Consider the following 10,434-nt stretch of genomic DNA (forward strand, 5'->3'; position numbering starts at 1 on the left):
TCATGGACAACATACAGTAGGCGTAAATTAGTTTAGACGGGAAGCTTAACAGCAGCAGAAGCTATTAAGTGAGAAAACATACAGTAGTCCTGCTGTCCACAGGTTTGGACACAGGTTTTGACACTCGATCAAGTGTTTTTCCTTAATTTTTAATATGTTGCGTAATTTAAAGTCCTGTAACCACCATTCTTTTAAGGCCTGGAATTTGGTCAGATTTCAAGAAATTTGATACTTTATTCAAGTGCAGTAATGCAATAACGTTGAGGTTAGAGTGCAAATGGCAAACTGCTCCAGGGAAAGAAGACCATGGGTTACCTCTGCCTCAGAAATAGCCAGTTAAAGGCATATAGTGTGCATAAATGCCATCCAAAGTTCAAATGCCAGTTACATCTCAGCATCAACTGTTCAGAGGAGCCTGCATGAATCAGGCATTTATATTTATTATATTTTTGCTGTGTGTGTGAGAGATAGAGAAGATGATACTCTGCATCAGTGCAACACTCAACTGGGTTTGAAGGTGACACACCACCATCCCTGGTTTGTGTTTAATATGACCACCATTTTGTGTTTCAAAAGGGGCTGTTTGAGCACAGAGGAGCGTTATGCTGCCACAGTCATCTGGGAATTATTTGACAACTGGATGTATCATAAATTAGATCACTATTCTGACCTTGAGAGGTCTGTGCAGCTCCTTGGTCCCTGGATGGCCACGCTAGTGCACTTTATAAGACAGGCCAGAACTCAGGACACTTAGGTTCTTTGGAGTGCAGGAAGCAATACTGTGGACCTTTTATGACTCAGTAGTGTTCTCATCAGCCATGAGTGGTCTGCTACAGAGGCAGCATCTCAGCGGTAGACAAAAAGAGACTGAACAGACTGGAGAAGAAGGCCGGCTCTGTTCTGGGCTGCCCTCTTGAGCCTGTGGAGGTGGTGGGCGATCGGAGGATGGAAGCAAAGCTGTCATCCCTGATGGAAAACCGCTGCCACCCCCTTCATGACACCATATCAGCAGCCGACTGCTTCACCCGCGCTGTGTGAAGGAGCGTTACCGCAGGTCCTTTCTTCATGCTGCTGTGAGGCTGTACAACTAAGCCTGCTCCCAGTACACCACGTACGTATAACTTCTATTTCCTATTTTTTTTGAATTTTTTAAAAATCTCTTATGTGCTCTGTCCTTTAAACTATATGCCGCTGCAACACTGCAACTTGCAAATTTATCTTCACTGTGGGATAAATAAAGGTTTATCTAATTTTATCTCATCTTATCCACCCCTGTTTAGGATGTTTGCCATAAAAGACGCTGTTTGCACTATTCTATTATAGTTATTAAGTCACTTTACTGTATTTCTTACTCTGTTTGGACTTTGCACAGGTGTTCAGCCTTTAATTGCTCAGTTAACTGTGAGGTGGATGCTGTAACTATAAATGTGTGTTGGCTGTCTATCTCTATCTCACTGAGTAATGCTTTTCCTGTGCCAGGAAAATGCCAAGTGAGCGCAGTGAGTTAATCTCTTCAGAGAGGACATCCTAGATTTTGATTGATGGATTTTGACACGGGCATTTAAGTGCAAGAGTAGCTCATCTATCAAGTGGGAAATAAAATAAAACTGTCGAATGGGCAGGTGTGTCTTACCTTTTTCTGCTGAATAAAAACAATCCCACTGAGGGAAACACATGAGAGCCTTACACTGACACCTGACTCCTGTAAACCCTCTGCCAGTTTTTTTAAAAGGTGGAGAAGCCATAAAACAATGGTCTCGGGGGAGGGGCGCAAGATTTGTAAGTGGAGCAGGTTTCTACACACCCGTGGTGGTTACCTGTTCATCCACTCCGTCCAGTTCACAAAGACTCGAGGGAGGATTCAGTTTCCTGTGAGGCCGAAGATGTGATTTAAACCGCGACGCCATCTATCGGGAAGTACGTTTGGCATTGGTACATACACGTCAATGCGTAATAAACCCCACGGGGAATTTGTGTAGGTTTAACATTTAACATTTAAATGTAAGATGAGCCCTGGTTGTGTTTGCTGATACAGCCGCATTCAAAACTACGCAGGCAGATTCTGTCAAGCCGTGTGCCGGACAAGTCCTACCGGTTGTCCCGACATGAAGCGGATTTCCACGAATCTGCGGCGCTGCGATTAGGAACGAGCTGAGCAGACGAAGGAGGAGGAGGAGGAGGGCACCGGTCGGCTCACCTGCGCTGCCTTAAAAACCCACCAAATAACACCTACATCTGTGATTTTCATTTGGCTGCGCGCATTTAACGACGACGGTAGGTTGCATTGATTGAGCTTGGGGCTTTTGCTAGCCGCACGTCTGCCCTGAATTAACGAGAGAGATGTGTTAGCTTGAGGCGGAGGATAAACCAGTGACACGCACATAGCAGCACCTTGATTCAGGATGTATGTTTGCCATTTAACCGGAAATAATGCAGTTGGTTTATAATGACAATGTAGTTTTCCTGCGCCATAGACGGGCAAAGGTGCCTATTATAGTCGCATGCTATTAAATTTATTGTTCTACTTGCGTTAAGGTAAATACAAGGAGGAGTCAAAGATAAGTCAGAGTCTATGGTAAGGGAACACCCCGTCGAAAACTAGTTGATCTGCATGGTTTCTTGCTTGTTTCTGTCTTCAGGTGCAGGTGGCAGAAAATGCACCATCATCGGAGCTACACTGTGTCCTGGCCTGTCTTGTATAGACCCCAAAGAGAAGCAGCTGCAGTGATCTTGTAGCGAGGGAGCCCATATCAAAAAGGAAAACTACAAATCTGTCTTGGAGAAGTGTGATTTAACGGGATATATAGATAGATCGAATAGATGAGGTAATTCATCAGCGCCACGGCGAGACTAGTGGCCCATGAAGGTATAATCACAGAGATTTGTTTTCATCTGGGTGACAGTAGTGTGGTTTACAGTCTCCCCCCCCCCCCCCCCCCAAAAAAAAGGATGCAGATGTGAGTGGAAATATGGACATGCTGCCCTAACTTCTTCACACCGCGAAGATAACTGCAGGATCAACAGCAGTCATGCACAACTCGGCTCCGGAAATCATGGCAGGGTACCCGACTGGAAGCGTGGTGGATAAAGATGTCAATCCAGAGACAAACTTGGGGAGTGCCTACTCTCCGGTGGACTACATGAGCATAACCAGCTTCCCCAGGCTGCCAGAGGATGATGTGATGTCTGGGGAAAACACCCTGAAATCCCGCAAGGATGATGACAACGTCCTGAGTGAGCAAGATACAGGTCAGTCAGTCATGCCAGGCTTATGTACATTACTGAAACGCATCATTTATAGAGGTGGTTTTTGATTTGATTGCATGCATTCAGCAATTAATTCGATGGTGTCCTGCTCTACCCTGTTCAATCTAAGTCTTGTTTTCTGTTATATAACTCAGACCCAGATCTGTTTCTGAAGTCGGCCCGCCTCCAGCGTCTCCCCTCCTCGGCTTCAGACCTGGCTAGCCAAGATGTTGCGTCACTGCGGGAGACACCCTCAGACCCCTTTACAGAAGGCTGTGCCTGCCAGCGAGATGGACTGACGGTCATTATCACAGCGTGTCTCACTTTTGCTACAGGAGTCACTGTGGCTCTCATCATGCAGATCTACTTTGGAGACCCACAGGTAAAGCTGTGTGCAACTGTACTTTTGCAACCATGTTGCAATAGCATTTCGTCTCTCAAATGAGTGTGGGTGATTATGAGATTAAGGGTGACCACTGAAGTTCCTCCTCCTCCTTTTTTTGCAAGGTGTTTAACCAAGGAGCAGTAGTGACAGATGTGGCTCAGTGTACATCTCTCGGGTTTGACGTTCTCGGAAAGCAGGGTTCCAGCGTTGACGCTGCTATTACTGCTGCGCTCTGTTTGGGAATCGTGCACCCTCACACCTCTGGTATAGGAGGGTGAGTCATAGGAACACGTTCATCTCTGTTAAAGCAAGTCCTTAGTCTTGGTTGAATATGAACACTGTTTTTCCGCTCTGTTGATGTGTAGTGGTGGAGTTATGTTAGTGCACAACATCCGTAAGAACGAGACGAGGGTCATCGACTTCAGAGAGACGGCACCCGCTGGCATCCGTGAGGAGATGCTGCTGACGAACCTTGATCTCAGTGTAAGGAATTTTCCCGAACTACTCTAGCTTATACGTGTCTAGGTTTACAACGAGGTTTGTTATTGCTTTGTACTGTGGTTGACACCTGCACCTTGTTCATATGTTGCATTTCAGCCAGGCCTGCTCGTGGGGGTGCCAGGCATGCTCAGTGGGATGCATCAGGCGCACCAGCTCTATGGCAGGTACTGTAACTATTCAGTCTTTCCTTATGCTATTAATAGATGCAGCTCCCGTGTTTCAAATTCCCTGTGTAAGTTAAACTGAAACATATTTTAGCTCCGACGACGCCTCTTCTCATCTCAGTGTTTAGAACAAAAGAAGTGAGATCTTAAAGTGAAAGTATCATCAGCTGTGTTCAAAGAAAAGACAGTGTGTTGTTTTTTTAGTCACAGCACTGAGCTATAATTACTCTAATGCTGTGTAATTATCACGATCCAGATGCCTCAGCTGTTCAGAGGCGTGTTAAGACCACTAACCAACTTGCATGATCCATGTTTGGAGATTAAGATATTGTTGATTATTAGCAAAGTTATCTGTTTGACACTGAGGAGTTTAGAGCATCTGTTTGAGTCTTACACATTTGTAAATCAAGTCAGTCTTATGTGATCTATAATTTCATCAGGATGCCATGGAAGGATGTGGTTGCCATGGCAGCAGATGTGGCCAGAAATGGATTTAATGTTACTCATGACTTGGGTAAGTATAGACTAATGTCTGGGAAACCACAGTGTGACTGCCACTGTTTGTCATGTCACTCCTGCAAATAAAAACTTGTTCTTGAACAGCTTGGGGTGAATGGGTATAAACGTTAGCCGTTACTTAATCTGTCTTTCCCGTCTCTCCAAAAGCCGAAGCTCTGGAAAAGGTTAAGAACCAAAACATGTCGGATGCATTTCGGGATCTGTTCCTCCCCAACGGCCAGGCTCCTCTTTCCGGATTGTTCACCAGACGCCTCGATTTAGCAACTATTTTGGATGCCGTCGCAGTTCAAGGGATATCAGAGTTCTACAGCGGAAAACTGGCACAGGAAATGGCGACGGCGGTAAGGAAGAAGGTTTTCTCTATATATCTATTTTGCATTTGCCAAGACTTTAAGAACTCTGGGAAAACAAGTGCATTGTAATTTAACGTGACAGTCCTGCACTAAATCGTCTTTCATGACTTCATGTTTTTGTTGAAACGGCGTAAGAAAGGTGGGTAATTCAACTACATGATCATTTAAGGTGATGTAGATTGTGGTGCTGTTAAACTGGATAAAACTAAACACAAAAGTGTGTGTGTTATTTAGCCTAGCCCACTGACTGAAATGGGGTTATCAAAATAATAGGAACATGGGTCAGTACAACTCAGCACAGAGCCTCCAAAATGCAAACGAATGCTAAGATTTAGTGCAGGACTGTTATATTACAATGTATTCATTTCCACTAGGGTACCTAATTAACTGGCAAGTGAGTATAGGTAGCCATGAATTCACTTCTACCCTTCATACACAGAGTCCCTGCTGTGCTCTCTTTCACCTTTTGTAAGTAATGATGGGAGGTAATTGTAAGGTCAAAATAAATGATTTAAAGACTGACTATATTTGTTTTAGTTATGCACACTAATCTCACAAAAAGAGCTCTGTTTCTAATACTATTTAAAATGAGACATGCTGCATAACGCAAACAAAATCATTCATTTCCTCCTTTGAGGTTTGCATGATGTAAAGCAGGGATTTCTGGTGTGCTGCCCTCCAGTCACATAGTGAATAGAAAGGGGAAGTCAGTCTGGAGTGTATAATATGTGAGTGAGACTTCATCTATAACTCATTACAGCACAAGTTATATCTCACAATAAAAAGAAAACTAAAAACGTATTTTGTGGATATTGATTGCCTTGAGTCAGAACGTAATGCCATGTTAACATTAGCATTAAAAATAACAGCTGTTATGTGACCAGATGTAGGTGTTGAACTGAGCTTCGTGAAGGTCATTAACTGCAAGCTTGCTTGTGGAATTGATTCCTCTGATGATCCACACTACTATTCCTGTTATATGTGTGTTATAACCTGAAAATGAAACTTAAGTCATGCACAACTAAACTGTTGCCAAACTACAAACACCAGGTGAGAGTAGTAGAGTTTAAATAAGTAGCCTGTTGTTCCACAGAGAGTCGGATGACTGCAGTGTTGGTGACAACAGTGCAAAGGACAACTACTGCCCAACTTTAAATTTAAATTTGTATTTTTAACAGGTGCAAGAAAGAGGTGGCGAGCTCACAGAGGAGGACTTTGGAAACTACAGCACGGTCCTGCAGGAGCCAGCGGAGGTCACCTATCAGGGTAAATACCTGCTAAGGAACTATTCACATCAGAGCTGCCAGGTGCATGCTCCAAACACCAGAATAACAACGAGTTGTTCTGAATCTTCTAGCACCTATTCTCTGGGCACTGTATGTTCCTCCAGTAGGTACTTAACATTAGCCACAGACATCCGCTTGCATTTGATAAGGTGAAAGGCGTGAACGGTGCACACATTAGAACATTGTGTACACAAGCATGGGCTGTTGTTGACCCTGAAAGGGTCACGGCACACATTCTGTTTGTGGTGTTTGTTTAAGTCCTCATTCCTCACACTGTTTGTCATTTGTCCTCCTGTCATATTGAACATATATTGTAGTAGTTGTGTGAGGTTTAGGTTGCATGTTGTGTTGTTTGTATCAAAGTGACTTTTCTGCTGTTTTTCACTGTAGAAATTATTCAGTGTTGTAATTTATGATCTGCTGGTGTCTCTGAAGGTCACCATGTGATGGCCGCCCCAGCCCCACATGCAGGCGTTGCTTTGATCACTGCCCTCAACATCCTTGAAGGCTACAACATTACAAGCCAGGTCCCCAGGAACAGCACCTACCACTGGATTGCAGAGGTAGTACTACAACTGTCACCGTACAGCATAAACACTGTGCAAATTAAATTAAATGATGTGACTTTCCAATTGGTTGATTTTGCGCAACTCTCCCAGGCTGTGAAGATAGCTCTTGGCCTGGCTAGTGAGCTGGGGGACCCTATGTTTGACACTTCTGTCTCAGAGCTTGTCTCCAGGATGCTGAAGTAAAGATCACCCTAACACTCGACGCCTTTATACATGTAATCAACAGACATTTTCACTGATCTGTGCCCCTTGTTATTCTCATCTCCAAGTAAATCACAGGCTTCCCTGCTCCGCCAGATGATCAACGACTCTCAGGCATTCCCCGTCAACCATTACACCACACCGTTTACCTTGGGGGACAGTGCAGTCGCTGCCCAGGTCATGGTCATGGGCCCAGATGACCACATTGTGTCGGTCATGAGGTATGGCATGCTTTAAATAAAGTGCAGGTTGTTTAGGGAAATCTCAGCGACATTTAATGGCTCATTTATGTTACTCAATTTTCTTTTATTTGCTTTAGCTCACTCAACAGACCATTCGGCAGCAGGATATTGACTCCTTCAGGAATCCTTTTGAATAGCCAGATCCTGGACTTCTCCTGGCCTAATAAGACGCTCAACTCAACACATAATCCGGTAATCAATACTCTTATCTTGGCTTAATTGATTATTAATTGGTTCCTCATTGACAGATTTATCATAGCCTTTGTTGGAATCTCATAGTTTTGTTTTCTTTTGCTGTAGCATAACAGCCTCCAGCCCGGGAAGAGACCCATGTCCTTCCTGATGCCGACAGCAGTGAGGCCAGCCGTGGGGTTGTGTGGCACGTATGTGGCCGTGGGATCTTCCAATGGAGAGAAAGCTCTCAGTGGCATCACGCAGGTTATTTAACTTACCTTAAATGCATTTTGTCACAAATAATTATCGTGTTGGTGTCATGCTGTAAAATGAAATCTTACTGATTCTTCACAGGTGCTGATGAATGTTCTGTCTTCACGTAAAAACATGAGCGACAGTTTAGCGTACGGGAGGCTTCACCCTCAGCTACAGCCAGACACTCTCCTGGTGGACTGTAAGTGTTTCCTACTGTTGTGTGGTTTGGGCCAAACATATTTCCATGTTCAGCCACCTAGCGTGGTTTTCATTTTGTGCTATCCATTGTGCACTATAAATATAAAGAACAGTCCTATAGGGCTCTGGTTTACATGTGTCATCACAGCACTTTTTTTTTGTGTGAACACTGTTGGTCATAATGTCATGCCTGATCGGTGTTCTACAACCTCATAGATATACAGTTTAAACTGCTGCACCTGTTCATTCTTCCCTCTAACCTCACACTGTCCTCCCTCATTTTGCCTTCCTCTCCTACAGCTAAGTTCTTAGATGAAGACGTGGAGCTGCTGCAGGCCAAAGGGCACAAAGTCGAGAGGAGAGAAGTTCTCTCATTGGTGGAGGGCACCCGGCGAACTAATGACCTCATCATCGGGGTGAAAGACCCCCGTAGTGCTGATGCTTCTGCCCTTACTATGTCCAACATGCCTTAGTGTAACCTCGCTCCCGTGGAAGGGGTAAGACTAACACTGTATGATGGCTAGCGAGAGAGTAAGGAGGCCACTGGTCGACTAACACACTCAACTAAGTGTCACACTCACCGTAACAGTAAACAAAAAGACATGCAGCTTCTGTGGAGATTAGGTTTTAGGATGTATTTGCACGCACAGAATAGGATTACCATCTCACATGCCTATTATGGCTTTCCCCTCTCTCAGCCTCAAGCTATATTCCGTCCCACTGCACATATTGTTGATAATGTATATCCATCCCCTTAATGGCATCATAGTATGCACTCTGTTATATGCAGAGCAAAATGTAAGGCGTGTTTATTAATTAATATCTTGTGCATTCCACTTCCACTTAGGAAAATGATAAACTTGAAAGGGTTTAGAGGGGATTTAAATGAGTAGAAAAGAGTCATTGCCTTTGAAACTGTTTTCATAATGTTAAGGCGGCTAGCTTTTGAAACCTGTGAGATACTGAGCGGGATGTTTATTTTGCACTGTGAGTTTAAGATTGGGAATGCCTGTGGCAAATGATGATGACGAATACTGTAAATCGATTCTTTGCATGACAAAATGTGGATCCCACACCAGGACGTCACACCATTTACAGCACGTGCACGGTGTACAGATCATTTGAGCCACCTTTCTGCTTTTAAACTCTGCCTTCCACCGTTACTCCAACACACGAGGTCACGTGTGATGTTGAAGGTAATTATAGACTGGCATTGTCACACCGGAACAAGACTGTCCAGAACACAGAGGCTAAACCATTTACTTCCTTGCTCTTTATATGGTGTGCAACTGGTGATTAGATGTTGTTTGGTACAATACTGGAGCTTTAACTGTTGCACACAATCAGTGGCTCCTTGGGACCATGTTAACACTTTACTGACACATAAACATAAATGTGATAAGACCTTCACTTCTCAATTGATTTCCTACTGCAAGAGAATTTTATTCAGTTTAACAGGTGTAAAATATCAGTAATTGTAGATTAAGTGTATTTTAATATATAATTTATGATAGCAGAACATGATTTTATCCTCATTTTGAGTTTGTGGCTGTTATGTTTTTTTGTTTTTAGAGCTGGGGTTTACTTGTATTAAATAATCAGATTCTTTAGAAATAGATTGAATGTAATGTCTATTTTTATATGAACATTTGTTGGGCTGTATACATTATTTCTACTGCTATAACAGATTTGTTTATTTTATTTTTTGTGTTGTCATGTGTAATTATATTATTGTAGTACATTTGAAGTAAGAATCAACTGCTTTCGTAAAGCACCAAAATGGTTTAATTTAAGTTAATTTAAGTGGCCAATGCTGACTGATCAAACTATTTCTTTACCTTATGGTCTGTGTTGTTAGGTACCAGTGCAATATGACTGTTGATGCTTGTCTCCTGTACTGTGGAGTACCATGCCTTAAGGCACACATTTGCACAACACCTGATGTTTGATTCCATTGTGAAGTTTTATCTGATTTTAATTTAAAATCAGCACTGTTGAAATCCAAGAAATAAAATGTTTGCACACAATCCGACGCTGAAGAATGTTTGTTTCCCCACAAGCGCACCAATCAAAATTCTATGTCATACATTTCTGTTAAGGCACTGTAACAAAAGAAAATACACAGGCATTACATTATGACCACCTTCCTAACATTGGGGGGGAGGAGCCTCTGTTGATCAGGCCTGCTCCAATGCATCCCACAGATACCTAGTTTGGGATCTAGTAAATTTGGAGGCCAGGTCAACACCTTGTTGCCGTTTTGTTTTTTTAGTTGTTCCTAAAGGTTGTTTTTGTGGCTGCTGCCATCAAGGAGTGTCATTGCTATGGGGTGGGGGTGCCT

The 10,434-nt window shown here is 43.3% G+C and overlaps 1 protein-coding gene across 3 annotated transcripts; it reads left to right on the plus strand.

Moving 5' to 3' along the window:
- The first annotated feature begins 1,788 nt into the window (after nucleotides 1-1,788).
- ggt7 (gamma-glutamyltransferase 7) lies at nucleotides 1,789-10,221 on the plus strand. Of its 3 annotated transcripts, none has more exons than XM_084553126.1 (16): nucleotides 1,789-2,274; nucleotides 2,640-3,249; nucleotides 3,402-3,628; nucleotides 3,754-3,905; nucleotides 3,997-4,114; nucleotides 4,229-4,296; nucleotides 4,737-4,810; nucleotides 4,963-5,156; nucleotides 6,347-6,434; nucleotides 6,890-7,202; nucleotides 7,293-7,445; nucleotides 7,544-7,658; nucleotides 7,767-7,904; nucleotides 7,995-8,094; nucleotides 8,394-8,590; nucleotides 9,173-10,221. In XM_084553126.1, exons 2-15 carry the CDS (start codon nucleotides 3,030-3,032, stop codon nucleotides 8,564-8,566), a joined length of 2,133 nt encoding a protein of 710 aa, XP_084409252.1. In that variant the 5' UTR covers nucleotides 1,789-2,274; nucleotides 2,640-3,029; the 3' UTR covers nucleotides 8,567-8,590; nucleotides 9,173-10,221. The 3 variants fall into 3 exon arrangements, with proteins under 3 accessions (XP_084409252.1, XP_084409253.1, XP_084409251.1); XM_084553127.1 differs by having other exon boundaries at nucleotides 6,890-7,017; nucleotides 7,114-7,202; nucleotides 8,394-10,221; XM_084553125.1 differs by having other exon boundaries at nucleotides 8,394-10,221.
- The last annotated feature ends 213 nt before the right edge of the window (nucleotides 10,222-10,434 follow it).

Source organism: Chelon labrosus (genome assembly GCF_963514085.1).
Source record: "Chelon labrosus genome assembly, chromosome: 10".
Lineage (NCBI taxonomy): Eukaryota > Metazoa > Chordata > Actinopteri > Mugiliformes > Mugilidae > Chelon > Chelon labrosus.

What these genes read in the sequence shown, in the direction of transcription:
- ggt7 (XM_084553125.1), top strand. Translation starts at nt 3,030, where the DNA reads ATGCACAACTCGGCTCCGGAAATCATGGCAGGGTACCCGACTGGAAGC. An exon ending in AGCGGAGGTCACCTATCAGG is followed by an intron (nt 6,435 to 6,889) that starts GTAAATACCTGC and finishes GTGTCTCTGAAG; the next exon opens with GTCACCATGTGATGGCCGCC. An exon ending in CTTGTCTCCAGGATGCTGAA is followed by an intron (nt 7,203 to 7,292) that starts GTAAAGATCACC and finishes CTCATCTCCAAG; the next exon opens with TAAATCACAGGCTTCCCTGC.